At 27.4% G+C, this 23,332-nt stretch overlaps 1 protein-coding gene across 1 annotated transcript in view; it reads left to right on the top strand.

Annotated features, from left to right (window-relative positions):
- The window catches only part of LOC122859500, a 29,414-nt gene extending 18,993 nt beyond the window's left edge, over positions 1-10,421 (top strand). Inside the window, exon 2 of the mRNA XM_044163116.1 lies at positions 10,059-10,421. Coding sequence (XP_044019051.1) covers positions 10,059-10,393 — 335 coding nt within the window. The 3' untranslated portion in view covers positions 10,394-10,421. The remainder of the gene's footprint in view (positions 1-10,058) is intronic.
- The last annotated feature ends 12,911 nt before the right edge of the window (positions 10,422-23,332 follow it).

The raw sequence follows: 23,332 nt of genomic DNA, 5'->3' as shown, positions 1-23,332 counted from the left end.
CCCCGACTGTGGCATATGTAAATCATATTATCGTTTTATCTGTAAAAAAATGTTAATGAATATAACCTACAAATTCTTTATTATGATTCGATAGATTTGTTAACCATAAAAAAATTAAACAAATAATAATTAAAGAAATATAAAGAAAAAAAAATAGATTAATTTTCATGTAAGCCATGTTATCTGCAGTCGCGAAAGTTTTATAAAATAATCATTGGAAGACTTTTGGATTGTTTTAATTGGTACTACAATTATTAATTTTTTTACCTTGAAATTAATGAGTGAAAAAAGATTAACATTCATATTTTTTTTCATTACCCTAGCGAAAATGGCGACACCGATCCGACACCAATCCGACAGTCAGTTTGTGCACTGATCTCATACAAAAACGACACAAAACCGACACACGACTATAAGAATTTCTAAGTCACAAAAACAAAGAGTAAAAAGCATTTAAAAAATAAAATAGTATGTCTAAAAATTTCTAAATAATATTCTTATAATTTAAGACACATTAGAATTTTTTTAAAATAATTTTTTTATTGAAAAAACTTAATTCTGTTTATGTATTATAAGCGAGGTTAGCTGTCAGAATCATCTGTACACGACTGTGAGATTTTACAATTCTCACACAATTCCGACACACGACTGTGAGAATAATTGTAAATCCGACACAATTAACCTCATAAAAAACCAAAAGTGATAATTCTCTAATAAAATAATTTAAAAAAAATCTAATATGCCTATAATTATTAAAAGATTATAATTTTATTATTAAACAAAAATTTTTGCAAATCGCAAATTCTCACAGACGGTTCCAATTATTTTTTTTATCAAAATTTATTCAAAAAAAAAAAATCTAATATGCCTAAAATTATTAAAATATTATAACTTTAATATTGAACAAAAATTTTTATTAATAAAATGCTCTTTTTTTATATTAAATACAAAATAAAAATATACTGTCGGATTTGTGTCGGAATCGTGTCGGATTTACAATTCTCACAGTGGTGTGTCGGAATTGTGTTGGAATTGTGTGAGAATTGTTAAATCTCACAGTCGTGTATAGATGATTCTGACAGCTAACCTCACTGTTAATACATAAACAGAATTGAGTTTTTTCAATAAAAAAATTATTTAAAAAAAATTCTAATGTGTCTTAAATTATAAAAATATTATTTAGAAATTTTTAGACATAATATTTTATTTTTTAAATGCTTCTTACTATTTATTTTTGTGACTTAGAAATTCTTATAGTCGTGTGTCGGTTTTGTGTCGTTTTTGTATGAGATCAGTGCACAATCCGACTATCGGCATTTTTGCTAGGGTAACTTGGAATCATTAGATCTTAAATGATCAGAATATTTTGTACTAATTTGTTCTACAAACATTGAATTTTTTCCCTATAAACAACGAAAAAAAAATATATGTATATTTACTCCAAAATGTTTATATACAAACGCGTGGGATTTTTTAAATTACAAGCTTATCTATTTTCAAGAAAATAGCAGAAGTTAATTTTCACTCATGAAATCGGGATTCGTACATCAATAATAATAACACGATATTAAATTTGGAGTAAGCTATTTCTTTTTGATTTTTTATAGAAGTACATATTCTTTTTGTTTTCTCAAAGAAAAAGACGTTTGCTAATTTATTTATGTACCGATAATAACAGAATTTATTAGCAGGCAATGGCAGACAATAGATAGAAAAAAAATTGTTGAACGAAAATTATTTATCAACAATTGCATGGTGCCTATTATTTTTGATGTGAATATTTTTGATGAGAAAGACATGAGCTACATGATTTTACTTTACAATTTATGTTATTGTTATTGAGGTATAATTTTTTTATTTTATTGATGCAAATTATAGCCTTTGCTATTTTCTTAGAAATAGATAAGAAACAAATAAAAAAAGAATTCATTTATTTCTTTATTAATTTATTTTCTTCAACCCAACAGTACAAGACCAGTAACAGGGTTGTAGGGTAAAATTTATATAATTTATGTATATAAATTTAACAAATTGTACTTAAAAATAATTAATTAAAGTTAACATAATATATTTTTTTTATTTATTATTATTTTTTTTTTTTCCTCTTATCTTATATGATTTAACTATTGGTGTGATATGCGTATGCATTTGAGCAAGTATTTGTATTGTACATTATTAAACTCACATACTCTGTCTAATAAGTTTGTTTTATTACACACTTTGTTCATTAAGTTAACAATATTTTTCATTGGTAATGATGATTGGACAGTATTAAGAGGTGAGGCTAAAACAAATGGTGTTGTAGATCGTAAATTTCTGGCTGTAGTCACAATTTTAATATTAGTAATTAGTTCAGGACAGTCTATCAGGCCATTTAAAAGTTTGATGAAGAACATCAGCATTGCTGCCTCACGTCTTAATGCTAATGGAGTAATTCCAGTTTTATTAATAAGAATTTCATCATCAATACCATTTGGTGGGTAGACACCTTCTTTCTTAAATAACAATTGCTTGAGATACCTACGTTGTACTGAGTTGATGAGTTTTAATTGTTTTTTATTTCTAATCAAGTAAGTGTTAAGACAGTATTAGATTTTACTCCTGACCAGGGAGCAATATAACATGTCAATTATTGACATTTTTGTGAAGTTTTGTGTTATTTTTATGATAAATGACAAAGCACACATTGCTCTTTTAACGGTGTATTCAATATGTCTGTCAAACAGCAGTTTATTATCAAATATTACCCCTAAATCTGTGGTCTCATTAACATTATTTATAATTGTGTTATTGATATTATAATTGTATTTGATAACTTTTCTTGTTCTAACATAATTTACTATATAGCATTTACTTGTGTTGACTGTTAATTTATTTTGATCACAACAATATGAAAATTTATTAATATTATATTGAAGGTAATGGCAGTCATTAACATTATTTATAGTCATGAATAATTTAACATCATCGGCATACATCAATGAATAACAGTTTACATATTCAGCTAGATTATTTATATATATATTAAATAACAGAGGACCTAGGTTCGAACCTTGTGGAACTCCAGACGAAGGCGTTTATGAAAATGACAATGTACCATTTACGTTTACAAAGCATTTACGTTCGTTTAAGTAAGACCAGATTAGTTTGATTATACCATTTGGAAATTGAATGTACATAAGTTTGCGAATTAAAATGAGCCAATCTAACTTATTAAAAGCTTTTGACATATCAGTGTAGATCACGTATACCTGATATTTATTCCTGACTCTAGACATTACAAACTCAGTAAATTCCACAAAGTTGGAACAGGTACTACGGCGCAGGGTGAACCCATGTTGTGTTTTTGATAAATATTGGCTAAAATGTGAGAAAATTATGTTGTAAAGTAACTTCTCAAATATTTTTGAACATACTGGTAAGATTGATATTTACCTATTATTTGCTATCAGTTGTTGGTCACCCTATTTAGGTAGTGGTATAACAAGTGAATTTTTAAAACAACTGGGGTATACTCCTTGATTGATGGCAAGATTGAATATATATTCTAAAGGACACAATAATGCATCAGGACATATTTTAATTATGTTTGATGATAAATTGTCTAGTCCATTTAAATTTTTGTTGGGCAATGATAATATAACTTTGGCAATGTCGGTAGAATTTATGATTATTAGTGTTCCGTAGGACACTTATGTTTTCACTTTTCGTGTGACTTTTTGTTATTTCGCGATAAAAATAAAAGTTATCAATCGAATTGGCTTCTATGAAGCCCATTAGGTTCCATTTTTTTCCCAAAAGCAATCATCATATTTATTTTCAATTTTTGGCCCTTATCAGTTGTGATAGTGCCATTTTTCTACAGGGCGCAATTTCAAATAGTTATAGCATTTTTAATCAATTTTTTTAGAGATGCCGCGATACGATACGATAATTGGCTGATTATTGTATTGTATCGTCTAAAAATTCGACAAAAAATCGGATTATCGTATCGTCTTGCGATAATATCGATTATCGCGGCATCTCTAATTTTTTTAACAATTTTGAAAAATTAGGCAATAAATAACTCAACGTACACGGAAAAAAATTTATAGTTTTTATTACTATGTTTTATGATTAAATTTACTATACTTATAGTAAAGTTGGACAATGGCAAAAGTATAATTAGATTTACTAGAAAGTATAGTTAAGGTTACTATACTGGTATGGTAATTAAAACTATACCGGTATAGTAAAACAAAAAGAAAATTTTATACAGATTTACTATACTGGTATAGTAAATTTAACTGTACTTATAGTATATTTTACCATACAGTATAGTAAATTTATGTTTTTTTTTTAAAAAAATTAATTAAAAAATAAAAAAATATTTTAACTAAGTAAAACATTATAGTTGATTGAAAAAAAAAAAATTTATAATCAATATTAATAGTTAAATAATAATGAAGATAAAATTCAATAAATATTAATATTCAGAAAAAACAATGTTAATAATATATGGGATTTGATAAATTTTTAAATCAAATCTAAAAAATATATATTTTTTATTTACTTTTTAAAATAAAAAATATTCATTAAAAAACTATACATTTTATACAAGTATAACTACAGCTTAGGTATAAAATTTTTCTGATTGTTTACGGTTATTACGTACGTAATAACTGCATTACCTGACAAAATCTCATTTAATTTCATCTCATTCAATATCAATTGATTTTTTTTACTACAATACAAATTTTATTTTCAATTTTTAATATGATATACAATGTATACCAAATAAAAACATGGTCCTTTTTCTGATGGAATAATTGAAACGAAATCCTTACGAGGAAAATACTTATATATTATTTTGTTCACGAAATTCAAAAGCACGTTGTTCAGTTTCAAATTTGTCCAGTGGTGAATAAACCAATTGTCATGAATATTGTTAATAAATTCAGAAGTTATTGCCTCCAGCACGGAAATGATTTATTTTATTTTTTTGTAATTGAGTAATTCAGATATACGTCAAAAAATATATAAATTTTAAATTTTTTTTTCCATAGAGAATCAGTTTTTGATATTTCATTAGTTAACTGATTTCAAATATTAGTAGCTTCCAGTTTTAATAATTTTTTCACTTCAATAATAATTTCAGTAATTTTGACTCGTGGTAATTCATAAAGATTATATAATTTAGAAACGAATAAGGTTGCTTGTTTATCTAAATCTAAATAGAAAATTTTCTAATGATTCAGCACATCTTTCATCAGAGCTATCCTCTTCTAATTTATCAGTATCTATATTGATAAATTTTTTATTGAAACAGATTTTATATATGGCTATTTATATTTTCAACATGTTGATCAGTGTCATGATCACTCAGTCGATGTCTTTCAAAACTACGATGTGACCAATATATTTTATTGCAATTTAATTCAGCCCACTTGAACAATTTCTCCTATTTACAAAGTGTTTTTATATGAAATAATATTGTTGAATTTTTGAGACACGGAATTCTAAATTCACTTGTAATTTTTTACGTAATCAAATAATAAATTGAGCTAAATTATAAATAAAACTAAGAAAATTGAAGAAAAAAAAAAAAAACTACAAATTCGAGTAATTATTCGTTATAGTTTTTTTTTATTTTTTATTATAAATAAATTTAAATTTTATTAAATATTTTTGAATGTCTTGCCTTAAATTTATTTTTTGTTTTCTTTAAGCAACTTATTCAAATGATTTATTTGGTAAAAATTTTCTTTTTTATTAAATAAATTTATTCATATAAATAAAGAACTGTACCAGTATAATAATGATTACAATACAGTACAATAATATTTACCATACAGTATGGTAATATTTACGATACAGTATAGTAATAGTAACTGTACTTTTTAACGTTTTTCATGTATATACTATACCAGTATAGTAAGTATTACTATACTGGTATAGTGACCAAAATTGTATTTATAGTTTTTATTACTATACGGTATAGTAAATTCAACCATACTTTTGTCGCTGTCCGAATTTACTATAAGTATAGTAATAAAAACTATAAATTTTTTTCCGTGTAGAATTGAATTGAAGACTTCGTAATAGGCTCTAATTTTGAGTCTCAAAAAACTCTATCGCCCACATTGTGGGTTTTTTCCGCTATGGCTACCAAGGCTTGATACACAGCCCTTGCACAAGCCTGACACGGTCGTCAAGCCCGAGAATTCCTACCTGGGGTCTATCTTTATTATCCCAATAAAGTTATAACGGTTTTAAACAAATATAAAAAAATTAGATATTGAATAACTCAAAATAAAATTGGAGTAGAGACTCCGTAATAGATTTATATTTTGCGTCTCAAAAAACTCCATCGCCCGCATTGTGAGTTTTTTCTATTCAATTTTTTGAAAAAAAAAACAGTAAACATAAAAATTTATTTTAATAAACCATAAAATTATTTAAAAACCATAATTTTATTATATCTGAAAAATTAAGATAACCATGGCCCTAGCCGGAGTATTGAAAGTTTTCAATATTTTCAACGGGTAACGCGGGCCACATGCCCTAACAAACGTTACCAGGTCTTTTTTTTTATTTTGAATCGTTTATTGTTTAATTATTTTCTGGCAACAAATCCTTTTTTCTAGTATACATTTTATAGCTTGTTAATAGCTAGTTACAAGATTCAATCTAACCGAACTATAGACGGAACTCTACCAATCTCGGATTTCGTTTAACGTGCGATGTCTTTCAATACGCAAAGTATTTTTGCTTCTGTTCATATTATATTTTATTATAAAATTTGTATGAAAAAATTATGATTGATCTGATTTTGTTTTTATAAAAATTATATATTTAATTTGTAGGTAAAATAGATATTCACTGGCCAGTTATTGTCCATCGAAACTGTATACATTTTTTAGCTATCACAAATAGCTAGTCACGAGATTCAATCTCACCAAACTGGACAGAATTCTACCAGGGAGTTTTCAACATTTATTTTACATTATTTTTTTACTGTCTATTTATTGTGGTTTTAAGTGACACCATAACTGCCAAACTGTCGACTTCCACTTTTTCATCACTGCAGTGCCGTAACAAGGGGTGGGCAAGAGGGGCAACTGCCCAGGGCGCAGTGTAATGGGGGGCGCACTTAGAGGCGCGTTACGAGAAAAAAAATATTTTTTTTAAAACAATTAAAAAAAAAAAAATTATATTTTCAGGAAATAAATTGACTACTGTCATTTATGATCATTCGGATATTACATAAACATGATTGTCTTTCTAAATTTGAAGATAATCGTCCTTATAATTGTTATTTTTCGTTTAGAGACACTCGTCCTAAAACAATATTTAAAATGCAAAATAAAACGTAAAATAAAAAATACTTAATAATTTCGATTGAAATTTTTTTTCTGTTTCATCTGACAACGGCCAACACACGATCCTCTATACTCTAAAATTCTACCTAATTTTACCTATTACTAACATCGTATTTTAACCGACTTAATCACGAACGCAAGTTAAAATAATGGACCGATTTTTATTCTACTTGTATTGACTATATGCTAAAGGTTTGCCTATCATTTTTTTATTGACATAAATTTAGATGATGTGGCTAAGAAATTAATTCAGATTACGAATTTATTTATTTGGTCACATCCTTTTCTTATTAACATTTCTCACAATTGATTACTGAAAAAGCTGTTGGCAAATGTTGCTAAGGAAAGGATGTAACCAAATAAAATGATTTATAATCTAGATTAATTCCACAGCCATTTGACACAATAATTTTGATTTGATATATAAAATAATGCTGGGGAAATAATCTAGATTATGAATTAACTTATTTGGTGACATACTTTCCGCAGCTAATTTTGCCGTAATTATTTCATTGAAAAGCTATTGGCAAATGTTGCTAAGGGAATAATGTAACCAAATAAATTAATTCTCAGTCTAAATTAATTCTCAGCAATATTTTCTATATTAAATTAAACCTATTGTGCTAAATGGCTGAGGAATTGATCTGGATTTTCAATTAATTTATTTAGTTACATCCTTTCTTCAGCAATATTTGTCAAAAGCTTTTCAATGAATTAATTATGGCAAATGTTTCTAAGGGAAAGAATGAAACAAAATAAAATGACTATTAGTTTAGATTTATTCCTCAGCCATTTGACACAGAAGTTTTTATTTAATATAAAAAATATTGCTGAGAAATTAATCTAGATTTCAAATTAATTTATTTGGTTACATCCTTTCCTTAGAAACCTTTGCCATAATTTATTAATCAAAAAGCTATTGGCAACTGTTGCTAAGGAATGGATGTAACCAAATAAATCATTTCATAATCTAGATTAATTTCTCTGCAATATTTTTATAATAAAATAAAATCATTGAGCCAAATTGATTGTATCTTCAATAGACTTCGATAATATCATAGATGAATTTTTCAGTGACAACGCCAGAAGACAAAAACCGTTTTGGTTTTGTAATGATTCATTCTTCATCTATATCACTTTTAAAATATTTTGTCTTTAATATTATTATTCACAACAATTTTTATGTAAAAAAAAAAAAATAATTTCAATATATTCTGGCAGTTTTGCTTGTTATATTTATTATTGTTAAATACACCTAACAAATGATGTCTTTTTTATATATTATATCAATAAAAATAGGGCGCAAAATATAATTTTGCCCACGGCACAAAAATTCCTTGTTACGGCACTGCATCACTGACTGCCATATGACTGCCACAATAGCCTTCGCTCATATCTAGATAATTTTTTTTTCTATTTAGGCTATCAGTATAAAAAACGGAGAAAATACAGATAACTATTGCTAATCATTATTATTTCACGATAAAGATAATTTTAAACAAAATTTTCTGCAGATCATATTATTATATAGAAATTATATACTATGTATATAATTAATTATACATAGATGTATTATCGAAAAATTATGAAGTATCCCAAACATAAATGATCATGCTAATTCTCGAAATGAAATTCAAGTTGAACACATAATTTTATGAATACAGGATTATAACAATAGATCAACCAAAAAATTATGTATTTATATACAAATAATTAATGTATATATACATAACAAATTGATTAAAAAAATTTTTTTTCACCATAAACGGTACCGTTTATTATTCAATCGCTTTGAAAAAATGAATAATCTATAGCATGATTAAAAATAAAGAATAAAAAAAACCTAATATATCAATTAGAATTACAACGAATTCCAAGTATAATATGATACTCAAATGTTTGATGAACTTTATTTATGGTTGAATATGAATCAACTTCTTATTCGACATCTCAACTTGAAATAAGAGAAGCGTCACCATGGCAAATTCTTATATAGTCTATAAGCTGATGACGAGCCGCCAATAAGCAAAAAGGAGGTTAACTACATGAAACTGTTATTGGACGATAAGTAGGTTAAGTAACTGCTTTTCATGAAGGCAAACTTTTTTACGCATCTTTGGATAATATTTAAATAATATTCGTTCCTAATTGAACCCATAAAATAACATTTAATTGTTTGATTTTTTATAAATTACAAATTCAAATAAAAAATACGAACTTTAAATTTTATTCAAAAAGAATCATTAGAATACATAGAGAGTATATTAAATTTGAAAAGAATTTTGGACATTATACCACATGGATTTTTTATGATTGTGTGACGAAATGAAAGGAGTATGTATATACTATACGTATATATATATATATATAGAAACTACAGATAGAAATCATTTATGACACGGAGAAAGAGTCATAGATATCGATAAAAATTCTAGGTTTGTAGAACAACCATTTTATATGGGTTGCAGGGGAAACAAATAAATAACATTGAATTTAATTAAGCGATGCTTGACGTGTGTCCTTGAACGAGAGTGTCGTGTTGATCGAAAAATGTAAAACAAATAACCTGTTGCAATTTTTATAAATTTTCTTTCTTTCATTTTTTAATATGAAAATATTCAATTTTATATCGAATAAATGAATAAATTTTGATTGAATATTTTTAATGATTGAAAATGATATAATTAATTGTTTCAGCCAGGACAAAAATAAAAAAAATCTTTCTTCCACTACTGTTGGCTCTTAAATTGAAGACTTCAATCATCTTTCCTATTATTATAACTATTATAGCTATTGTGGGATTAAAAGGGCTAACAGCTGGAATGTTATCATTACTATTATCAGGATCGATTGCCCTTAAATCATTGTTGACATCACCACGTCCACAGTATCCAGCACGAGTGAGCTATGGAATTTTAAAGCCAGAAGTCCATCATGATCACTGGCATCGAATACAAGAAGAAATTAATCAACCTTTCAGAAATTTGCCACCAGAATACAATACTGATCCTTATTTCTATCCAGATCTATAAAGTAAAAAAAAGTTATGTTTCAAATGAAATTCCAACGTCATTGAAATTGTTTGGTTATTTATTTTTAAATTATTGTATTATTTTAATATATATATATTTATTGAATATTTAAAAATTCTTGTAATTTAATTTTTTTTATTTTCAAATATTTCATTTATCGCTATACTAGAACCTGCATTATTATTGTCATTAAGTATGGTTAATTAATTTAATTTAATTTTTTTTTCATTTTGATATTCATTTATTTATTAATAAAAGATCATAAAGGTAGAAAAAATGTCGGTGGAAGAATGAAACTGGGTCAGTAGATTACAAGAAGTAGGAAATAACTTCGACACTACCATTGTCCTTCCCCTCTTTTTTGTAGGCCTGAAGAGATGGTCATAAAAATTCTTCCGTCACTCTTTCCTTACTCCGAGTGCTGTCGCGTGTATATCAAGGTCAGTGTGTCATTACCTTTGTGGCCTGATTCTCGAACTCAGGAAAATAAAAATTTCATCGATGATGACGCCCACTAATAAAGCTTGCTGCTTAGTGAGCGAGGTACTAAAGTAATAGCAAGGTAACTCAGCTCCCACTTAAGTATTTTTTACATTCCGATCGCATTCGAGAACCAAAGAGTAGAAGGGAGAAAAGGCACAGACAACGGCATCGGTTGTGATCAACAAAGAGATAGTTTGCTCCGGTGGTAGGAGCTCATGTTGATGTCTGTTTGGATATATATTCCCCGGTTACGCGGAAGTGAATGGCATTCCCAGTCCAACAACTTATATGAGACCTCCCTCGGGAGCATTGAACTCTCTATTCTGAGAATATTGAACTCTATTTTGTTAGCTAAAGCTATATCAATTTGTAAATTTTCTAACTTTTTCTTTAAATTTAAATAAAGTATATACATACATTTATAAATAATTCTCTATTTTGAATAAGATTAATAAACAATATGTTTTTAGAAATGAATCTTTACGTGAAGCTATCGATTTAGGTAATTTTTTGTCCGCTCAGTCAAAAATCATTTGACATCTTTTTTAAAATTCATCAATTGTTACTATAACATCTGTCAAATTTAACAGAATTCACAAAAAACTTATTTTGATGTTAACTTCATATAGGTGTGTTTTTTCACGATAAAAATAAAAAAAAAGTTCTTTTTATTTTTATTAATACGAGAAATCAATAATTTTTATGATTGTGAGAAATGAACGTGAAATCTCTGAGAAATCTTCACAATCAATGAAATGTTTGAAATTTCAAATAATTTCTTTTGATTAGAAATTATAGAAATTATAAAAACCATGAGGCAATCGATTCTGCGAGGAAATTTTATCAACCCATGATGCAAGCAGATAACCCATTGAGCTTTCATTTTCTTTCTTTTAGTTGTATTAATTAGTATGCCTATAAATAATAATAATTGAGGGTCCGGATGGAATAACAAGTCGAGCGCTCAAAGACAAGAAAACGCTATGTTATGCTGTGGGTGGACAATAAGAAAAATTGAAATTGAAAATAAAAAAAAATAAAGATACAGTCGTTGATAGAATTGAAAAATACATATTTTTCTCCAAATAGATTTTTTTTTATGATAATTAGTTGACGCGATGAAAAATAAAAACAAAGTTTTTTTTTTCGGTAAAGCTATTGGCACTCAATACGGGGAAATTTACGGGGACATTTATGCAGGTTACGAGAAAATTTACGGTAAACATAGCCACCGTTGTATGTGTAGGACTGATTACATTGTGTGTGAAACCCGTAAATGTCCCCGTATTTCCCGTAAATTTCCCCGTATGAGTGCCAATAACGATTTCGTTTTTTTTTTTGAAAAAAATACTTTTTTTTTAATCACATAACTCGAAACAACTTCTTTAAAAATTAATAAATTGACTTGAAAATTAATAACTGTATAGCTTTATTATTAGCTAGCAATTTCATCAGTATTATCAAAAATCTCATTCATTAATATTATTCAATTTTTATTATATGATTGTTTAATGTCGATGAAAAATTCAATTTGTCTAACTTTAAATGAAAAAAGAGTCGAAAAATTGAGTAACTTGTCAGTGGCAATATTCTTGAGCAGTATATAAAGAAGTTTTATACAAATTTTTAGATATTTTTATGAATTATTTACAGAGTTATTAATTTAACAACAAAATGCGAGCTGCTGTGATCGTCAGCCCCCTCTCTCGCGAACGCCTATGTTCGCGCGTTTGTATATCTATATAAATACAAACAGTATACGTGCAATTTTGTTGTTAAATTAATAACTCTGTAAATAATTAATAAAAATATCTAAAAAAATCGATTTCTAATGATATCAGTAATATTAATAATATTAATAATAATATTGACGATAACATTCATATATAAATATTGATAATTATTAGTATTTATACTTAAAATATTGTTATTATAGATATTATTATTAATATCAATACTATTGTGAATAATTGATAATATAATCGAAATTATTGTTGTGATAATTATCATCATTTATATATATTTATAGTATGAATAATAATAATAACAATAATTTCATAAATAATAATAATAATAATAGTTTCAATAATATTAAAAACTATAATATCAATGGTATTAATAATAATAATAAAAAGATCTGGTAACGTGTGTTGGGGCTGGTGGCCCGCGTTACCCATTGAAAATTGAAAATTTTCAATACTCCGGCTAGGGCCATTGCGTGGCCGTGTTACGCGATTTTGTAAATAAAATTTTTTTCAATAAATTTATTAAAATGCTTACGTTCTATAATGGCTATTGCTGCTAGACATTAAATACTAAAAAATAAAGAAAATAGACAAATAACTTCCAAAATTATAAATTCATTTAAAACTTTTTTATTTAGTTTTCCAATCGTTAAAAAATATTTTATTAGTTTTAAAATGTTTGTTAATATATGTACAATAATACCATAAGAAAAAAAATAATAAATAAAAAGCAACAAGTACATAAATATTTATATATTAATTTTTTTTTTTTTTGTAACGATTGAGTTTTCGATTATCGGTCTTCATCAGTTCTACTGTTGTTATTACTTAGAATCATTCCTTATATTAAAATGACGATATCAAATCCTGAAGATAAAGAATTTATCCTGTTTTTCAGATAAAAAATAAAAATTAGATTAAAAAAATTAGTGCTAATGAATAATATTTTTTTTGAAAAAAAAAAAAGAAAAAATATTAGGCTTTAAGTCAGCGTCATTTAAAACTCTATCACGGTCTAACAGATCCAACTCGTTATTAATTTTTTTTTTCCAAGTAAAATACATCGAAATCGAAAAATGAAAAATTATAAATCATAGAAAAATAATTTTATATACAAGTGATGAGTATTTGAAAGACGTATCTTTCGGGCCCTACATGAAGTCACTGCGATTATTTATTCGAGAGTTATCGATTGAGTAACGTTACGCTAACCATGTAATAACAACGGGAACCTCGATAACTCTTGATAGAATTGTCGTAGGGTTTTCGTATATAGCTCAAAGAATGCGTCTTTTGAATACCATATATTTTTATACAAAATTTTTTTTTTTTGAATTATAGTTTTCGAGAAAAAAAAAAAAAAAACTGTTTTTTTCGATTTTTAGTTTTTTTTTTTTTTCACTAAAAAGTATAAATAATTAAAAAGTAATTTTGTAGGTAGGTAAAAGGTATTGGAAAGACGCTTCCTGGAAGCCTAACATGACCTTGCTACGATTATGCTATCCAGAGATATCATGTAATATCGTACGAAAATCGAATAGCGAAAAAACTATAAATTCGATAACTCTCGATAGGATTATCGGAAAGACTTCATTCTAGGCTTAAAAAAAGCGTCTTCAAAAACTCTAGAGCCGCGTTTAAGAACCACTCTCCTAGGCATTATTGTTTTTCGCGAAAATAATAAAAAATAAAACGTGAAATTTTTTTTTTTTTTTTTTTCTCAAAAACTATTTTGCCTGGAGGGATAGTTTTTCGATGCGGCTCTAGAGTTTTTGAAAACGCTTTTTTTGAGTCTAAGATGAAGTCTCTACGATGATCCTATCGAGAGTTATCGAATTTATAATTTTTGCAATATGACGTTTTTACACGATATCGTCTCAATAACATAATCCTAGGGAGGTTATGTTAGGCCTAAAAGAAGCGTACTTTCAATACCTTTCACCTACCTACAAAATTACTTTTTAATTATTTATACTTTTTAGTGAAAAAAAAAAAAAAACTAAAAATCGAAAAAAACAGTTTTTTTTTTTTTTCTCGAAAACTATAACTAAAAAAGAAAAAATTTTGTAGAAAAATATATGGTATTCGAAAGACGCATTTTTTAAGCTATATACGAAAACTCTACGACAATTCTATCAAGAGTTATCGAGGTTCCTGTTTTTAAGAATTCCCTAAAATTGCCTTAAAACCGTCATTATTGCATCCATTCCTGCCCAAAAATATCTTTTATGAACTTATTCTTATACAGCTGAATCTCTGGAAGAAAAAACATCACATGATTGATAGTCTAACTTCATTAGTTTTCACTCTATAATTTTTTGAATGATGAAAAAAATCATCTAGTTTTAAGTTTTCTTAAGTTTTCTTAAAAAAAAAAAAATAATGAAGAAATGTTTTCTATCACGTGCGATAGTGTTCTCAGAGACGCATCCTTTGAGCCCTAAACGAACTCTCTAGGACAATTATTTTATAAGTTATAACGGTTTTTTTTTTGCCGATGATTTCAATACTGCGGCTGAGCCTTATGGCTCCTAGCCTCCGTAATATTAATTACGATATAATATTGATAATATTATCAATATTAATATTTTGAATATGATCAATACTCAGTTATACTGTTCAATAATATTAATATAAAAGGAAAAAGTTTCAAGTCGCACACGCATACACACAAACCAGCTGACGCTCTGAATTTGTACGCTATCATACGCTATGGTAGTATATATATAGTACATGTTGTATGCTTGCCGGCTTCCTTTCTCTCTCTCTCTCTGACCTGTGAGTATAGTACACATCAATTCTGTCACGTCCAGCTTGAAAACAAGTTTCTGCAGTAATCTGCCCTCGGGCATTTACACTTTGGGTTTATCGCAAGCGCCTATTTGCGAACTTTAAGTGGTAATCATAATAACAACTGGTGAAGTTACGCAAATTGTTAATTACATCGATTAAAAGTGTCCAAAAAAAGCATCGTGGTAATTTTGAGGTTATTCTTATTACAATTCATCTGACTACACTGCCATCTGGATAGTCAACCATGGATGCTAGCTTGCAGTTTCGACCACCAGCGGCGCCACCTCACCATCATCATTAATCACTATCAACATCACTTTTTACAAACACACACTCGCACACATATAAACATTCTCACCCACACAAACATAAATAGTCTGTCATTCAGCATAGTTAAGGTAAAAATCAACTCTCAAATACACGCTCTCTCAATGGACTCTCTTCAAACTACCTTAACTATGTTGTCTCAATCACTTACATCCACTTCTTATCACAAACACACTAGCACAAACACGCTCACTCAGTCTCTCTCACTTACTCTCACAATACAATCATTCTAATGGACAAATATATGATTGCAGTAAAATTGAAGCAAAATATCAAACAATCACACTCTCTCGTTATCTTGCTGATATTAAGTCGATCACAACAATTCATACTCATATTCACACAAACTTACTCACACTAATCATCACAACTCACTTAAAATATCAATATATCGGCAACATGAAAATCAAACCTGTAACATCTTCAAAAGAACAACAACAATAAAAACATTATATGTAAATCTTAATAATAAACTATATATATATACTCAATACTATACTCACACACTCACAAAAATAGCTCTACACATACACTATACACTCTAATATGTAACAACTCGAAAATTTTGTTTAAAATTTAGACAATAAAATTTTTCATCAATCAATCAATCAATCAATCTATATATAATTCTCCCCTCTTTATCCGCTTGCGACATAGAGTGTAACGCAGCATGTGTGACCGAGTGTGTGAGAGAGCGTGTGACACTCAGCGTGATGCTAGCAGGGCCTCAAATTTTTTCGCTACCCTCCGTAAAGAAGTTTCACTTCAAAAATATCTAAAAATTCGTATAAAACTTCTTAATATACTGTTGAACATATTGAATTTTTTCATCGACATTAAATAATCATATAATAAAAATCAAACAATATTAATAAATGAGTTTTTTGATGATACTGATGCAATCGCTAGCTAATAATAAAGCTACAGTTAAATTTTCAAGTCAATTTATTAATTTTTAAAGAAGTTGTCTTGAGTTATATGATTAAAAAAAAATTATGCGTGTTGCGAGTACGCGCGGTTGAAGTGAAACTTCTTTTGGAGTGATTGCGGTTATGACTCTATAAGTTTATTTTATTGATTTTTTCGTTGTTTTTGACAATTTATATTACGGTCAGTATTCATATTATTGTTCTTTTTATTAACTATTTATTATAAATTTTTTTGTTATAAATTATCGTTGTCTAGAAGGATATCGCCGTGAACGTTCAGTACTTGATAAAATGGTAGGTGTTAGGGCTGATATGGCAATAGGATTTACCTGTAATTTTTTTTTCACGTTGTCTAGCACGGTATTGTCGTAAACGTTAAGTGCTTGAAACAGGTGAAGATGTTGAAGCTAATAGAGCATAAGGGTTTTCCTGTAATTTTTTTTAACGTTGTCTATTACGATATTGTCGTACACGTTCAGTACTTAATGGTCTTGATTTTTTCGCAGGATTTTCCTGGGGTTTTTGATCAGTTCAATCAGGATGGGAAACTTGAGCTTCAACGAGTAATAGAGTTAGATCGGTTTTTGTTTTTTCAAGAATACCTATTATATTAATAATATTTTTGAATTACAATTTGAATCAAGTGTTGAAGAATAAGTATTAATATTACCATTTATATGTTTTCATTATTTTGATCAACATTCAATTTGTTGGGATCATTATCCATTTTAGATTCATCAGAGATTTCTGATGATACAAACAATTTTTCCGTCATTTTACAATATTTTAACTATAATCAATCAATTTGGAATTAATTAATTGAGATGTTATTCAAAAAAAAAAGTTATTATTCCCGGCAATTTCAAAGTTCTCTATGTGACAGAATTGAAATTTGGATTCTACATTCGATCTCGCAGTCGATCGGATAACGCGCTCGCTTTCCGCCTCAAAGGATCCCGGTTCGATCCCCGTATAAGTCGTTCAATTTAGGAAAAAAAAAAGAAAATCAATCTTAGAGTTGGATAAAATTAATAATAATATAAATAATTCAGTATAAAAAAAAAAATAAAATTTTTAATTTTTTTTTTTTTCACATTTTCAACATATGTATCAGTTTGTATCAAACCAAACATTGATTCCTCCAAAACCCTTTTTGTTTATAACAAAATTCAATTTATCTTAAGGTTGTATGTAAATGGATTTCCCTGAATTTAATTTTCGATTTTTTTTTTTAATGTTTAAAGGAAATAATTATCTATTTGGTGGAATTTTTTCGTAATTTTCCTCTATCGCGAAAATCCAGATAATTAGTGTCAAAGTTGGCAACTTTAACACGCAAGCATAGGGAGTATAGGTACGTTTGCGCTTGTATTTTTAAAACTCTTAATTTAAATTTTGATTTTTTTCTACAGATTTGTACTTTGTAGAATTCCAAAAGTTATGAAAAAAAAATTATTCATTTCCTCAACACCGTTTCAAAGATATTGGCTAATTACTTTTGAAATTTACGGGTTTCAGCCGGCTGAATTACATTGAAAATTTGGGGTACGTTCCAATACCACCGTTCGGTTTTATTCTTCTAGCTCTATCCTTCTCTCTATCTCTTCTGGCTCAATCTTCCATCTCTTCTTCTATCCTTCTCTTAGAAGAAATCTACGGTTTTGGAACTTCCCCCTGCATGTTTATTGCTGGAGTAGTATTAGTGTCTGTAAATATAAGCCGGCAACACTCACACTACTTATGACGCATCAGTAAAGTGAAAAGATTTTAGGCATGAGAGGGCGCTATAATTTTTTTTTTTTAATATGAGTTTATAAGCACCCTTGTGGACCCAAAAAGTCGCCCGATCATGCGATTTACATACAACTTTAATTCATTACTTTGATTGTTTTTATTGAGTCATCTGTCATTTGAAACAAACAGTATATCGTTTTAAACAAATGACAATTGTCTTTTTAGAAACAGCCAACGTTTACGTCAAACATCATGTGGCATAACTTCAGAAGTTTTCTTCTTAAAAAAATCTCTCTGCCGTTTGAAACGAGAACCTTATGAATATATTAGCCATAACAGTGCTTCTGTCAAGGAGTAGTGGGGATTACGTTTAGAAGTTTTTCTTCTTGACGCGAACCATCTATCGTTTTTAATAAGACTCTATCTCAATATTGTAAACAATTTATTATTTAAAACGAGAATTTTTTGTATCTTCAAACAAACATTTAATAAAATAAATAATTTTTTTTTTATTTTGAACCATTTTTTGCTAAGGAAGTTTTCTTCTAAAATTCAGAAGAAATATTTCACAGTTTATATGTATACTGTGTTTCATGAAACGTTTCATGTTGCGTTGCCTGTGCTATATGTATGGCTAGTTCCACGTGTTATTTAAATTTAAAAAATAGATTCGTCCAAAATATTTTTTTTATTATTTTTTAGCGAAAAATAAACAATACGTGTTTTTTTTTTTTTTCCAAAAAATTTTGACTTGTGATTTTTTTAGTTTTGATTTTTGAGGACTTTTTAAGAAATATACCAGATTTTGCATGCTTTTTACTCAAAAACTATTGACTGAATCAAAAAAATTATAAAGACAAAAAAGTTTAACTTTTATTTATAGTTTACAAATAAAAACTTTATAAAATTGTTTAAACAATTTTTCTACCATTATTTATTAAGTAAACGATTGAAATCGATTTTTCTCAAACTTGGCCCCTTTTTTATTTTTTTTTTTTTTATCAATAAATAATCCTTAAAATACAAGAAATTTTTGAGCAAATTATGAGTTTAGCATTTTCATAACTTTTTGAGATACGAATAAATAAAGAGTGAAAAACACGGTCTGCGCGCTGTCTCTCATGGAAGTGTATATCTATATATAGTCGAGCGGCACGCAGGACCGTGTTTTTCACTCTTTACTTATTCGTATCTCAAAAAGTTATGAAAATGCTAAACTCATAATTTGCTCAAAAATTTCTTGTATTTTGCACAGTAAAAAAAAGTTGATAATTTGTTTGTAATTTGTAGACTTCAGTCGTTTGTCAAATTTTTGTTTGTTAATTTAACAAAAAAAAATTTGTAAAATCTTTTGACAAATTTTATTTGTTAATTTTACAAACAAAAAATTTGTAAAATGTTTTTACCAACTCCGTTTGTTAATTTTACCAACAAAAAATTTGTAAAATGCTTTTACAAACTCTGTTTGTTAATTTTACAAATTTTTTTGTGTTAAATTAACTCGTAACATATAAATGAAGATTTAATGTGAAAATAAGAAGAATATCTGAAAAAATCTCGCATACGGTCGGATTGAGTCGGACGATGTGTGTTTTTATAAGCAGCTGATAATAGACAACACGTGAAGTATTTTTTTTCTTCAAAAACAAATAAATAATTAATTAAATAATAATAAATAAATAATTCGTGTTTCCGATAACTTCATCAAGTAAGTTAATTTAAAGCGATTTATAAATCCCTTCAAGATTATTTATAAATGTTATTTTATATTTTTAATTAATTCTTAATTAATAACTTAATAACAATATGCTTTTTGACATTATTTTCGAAGCTACTTACTCGATAATTTAATTGTTAAATATCAGGTAATATTGTATGAATATGAATGGATTAGAAGAATTTCCTGATCAATGTCAATTCTCGAATTAGCAAATGTCATCTCCATCCGTTTTTATCATTGTTCAGTATAAAAATGAAAAAAAATGGGTACAGCTATCAGAGCATTTTACATATGCTGATATCATTCACAAAGGTTTATTACTTATTTATTTTGTTTAATTCACTTAAGAATTTGTTTGATTTATGAATATTTTTTTCAATTTCAAAGTATATGAAATATTTGCATTACCTGAGAAGCAAGATATTGAGATGACTGATCTAAATGATGTTTTAATTGATAAAGATATATCGTGTAATTTTATACGTTCAAGTGGTCATAGCTTGACATCTAAACTTAGACAGAAAATAGTCAATTTGTTAGATATATGTAAGATTTTTTTGCTTTTTTATTCTATTGAAATTATTTACTGAAAAATTGATTATTTGTTGACATTATCATATTATGTGATGTTTTTTCAGCTAAAAATATAGTTGCTAATGTTACACAAACTCATGGATTAAAGCATGCTGTGGTAGTACAACTGCTGATGTTATACCAGTACCATCAGATAAACCAATTGATCTCAATGATGACAAAGAGCCTTTACCAAAAGAACCAAAATTAAAAAAAAAAAATAACTGGTGACGTGGTTTCAGCTAAAGTTAGTTGTTAAGAAAGAATTTGAATTGTATTTTTTTTTTTCACTTTACTGATTATTTAGGTATTTTTTTATTTTATCAAGCAATTGAAAGAACTTCCTATAATCACACTAATATGGAGATGGAATATTTGAATCATACAATGATTTAGGATATTTAACAAAAAAAAATGTAGAAAAGTTATTGTCAATATTGTGGCGAATGAACTTTTAAAACATAAAAAAATAACTCAGAGATGTGGTTTTATTTCAAGATAAATTTCATCAACAATGTTTGACTAAAAAATTTTCTGATAATAATTATTAAGTACAAAACGTATACAAAAGTTACAAAGATGGTAGTGTATTAAAAAATAATATATTTTTCCAAATAAATAAAATTTTAATTCATCTACAAATTTATTATGACGAGTTTGAGGTTTGCAACCCTTCGAGTCCGAAAGCAGGTATACACAAAATTGGTGCTTTTTATTTTTCCATTTTGAATGTACCTTTACATATGCTTTCAAAATTAGACAATATTTGTTTACTTGCCCTCGGTTATGATTTTGATATATAAAGTTTTGGTATAAATCCAGTTTTAAAAATAATAGTTAATGATTCAAAAATTTTAGAAACAGATGATATATTTATAGAAGGACTTAATTCTTTTGTCAAAGGTAGTTTAATATCTGTAAGTTGTGATAATTTGGGAGGAGCAAACATAATAGGTATGAATGAATCTTTCGTAGACACGTATTCTTGTAGAATTTGTAAAATAACTATAAAAAAAGCTAAAAAAAAGTGTTTCATTAAATGAGTCTGTTGTGAACTTAATCATTTCATTATATCATCAGTTAGAATATTGTAATAATAATACATTTAATTTTTATGGTATAAAAGAAAAAAAATTTTGGGTAGAGTTGAAATTTTATGATTTCGTTGATAGTTGAGATATAAAATATGTATTTAAATATTTTATCAAGATCTGTCAAATTTAAATAATAAAATATCAACTTTTGATTATGGCTTACATAATAGATCTAACCATCCATGTCCAATAGATTAAAATAAAAACGCAAATTTAGTAGGTCAGCGTGGTGCTCAAATTTTTTGTTTGATAACTTATTTACCACTTCTTTCAACTGATGAAATAACGTAATAAATCATGCGGGTACAAAAATATGGAGAGTTATTTTATTAGAAATTATGAAAATTGTTTTTGCTCCAAAATAAAGCTATGATATGTTAGATAGACTAACAGTTTTAATTAAAGATCATCATAGTCTTGATATTAATGAATTTAATTCATCATTGATAATGAAAGATCATTTGATAACACATCGAAAGTAAAAATGGCTTTTTAAAAAGTTTCGTATACGAGTTGACAGGGACATCTTGACCCAATCTGGATCCAGTCTTGATCAGGTAAAAATTACCACACAATTTATTTTTTAAAATACAATTTGCCTGATCCGGATAGCATCAGGATAACCTTAACTTATCCTTAACAGAGACATCTTGATCCAATCTGGATCCAGATTTGATCAAGTAAAAATTAAGACATAATTCATTTTTTAAAGTACAATTTGCCTAATCCGGATAGCATCTGGATAACCTTAACTTATCCTTAATAGGGACATCTTGATCAAATCTAGATCCAGATTTGATCAAGTAAAAATTATCACATAATTCATTTTTTAAAGTACAATTTGCCTAATCCGGATAGCATCAGGATAACCTTAACTTATCCTTAACAGAGACATCTTGATCCAATCTGGATCCAGATTTGATCAAGTAAAAATTAAGACATAATTCATTTTTTAAAGTACAATTTGCCTCATCCGGATAGCACCTGGATAACCTTAACTTATCCTTAACAGAGACATCTTGATCCAATCTGGATCCAGATTTGATCAAGTAAAAATTAAAACATAATTCATTTTTTAAAGTACAATTTGCCTGATCCGGATAGCATCAGGATAACCTTACCTTATCCTTAATAAGGATATCTTGATCCAATCTGGATCCAGTCTTGATCAGGTAAAAGTGATCACGTAACTTATATCTTTCAATACTATTTGCTTGATTCATTCTAGATCAGGATAACCTTAACTTATCCTTACTAAGGATATATCGATCCAATCTTGATCCAGACTTGCTGAAGTAAAAATATTGAAAGAATAAGTTAATTTTTCACCATGTTCTTGTTAAAAATAGTATCAGGATAACTTATTACACCCTTAACATATACATTTATTATACATAAACATAACGTTTTATTTATGTATATATATGTAATTATGTATTCAAAAATTGGCTGAATTCCGTATTTTTATTGTAACTATGTCTTTATCTCAAACTGATAGAGTAATTTATATATTTCGGACTGAACACGTACAAAAAAAATAA

This window comes from Aphidius gifuensis, linkage group LG6 (genome assembly GCF_014905175.1).
Source record: "Aphidius gifuensis isolate YNYX2018 linkage group LG6, ASM1490517v1, whole genome shotgun sequence".
NCBI classification, from domain to species: domain Eukaryota; kingdom Metazoa; phylum Arthropoda; class Insecta; order Hymenoptera; family Braconidae; genus Aphidius; species Aphidius gifuensis.
Note: the sequence above shows the minus strand (reverse complement) of the source record. Positions and strands in the feature narration are given on the sequence as shown.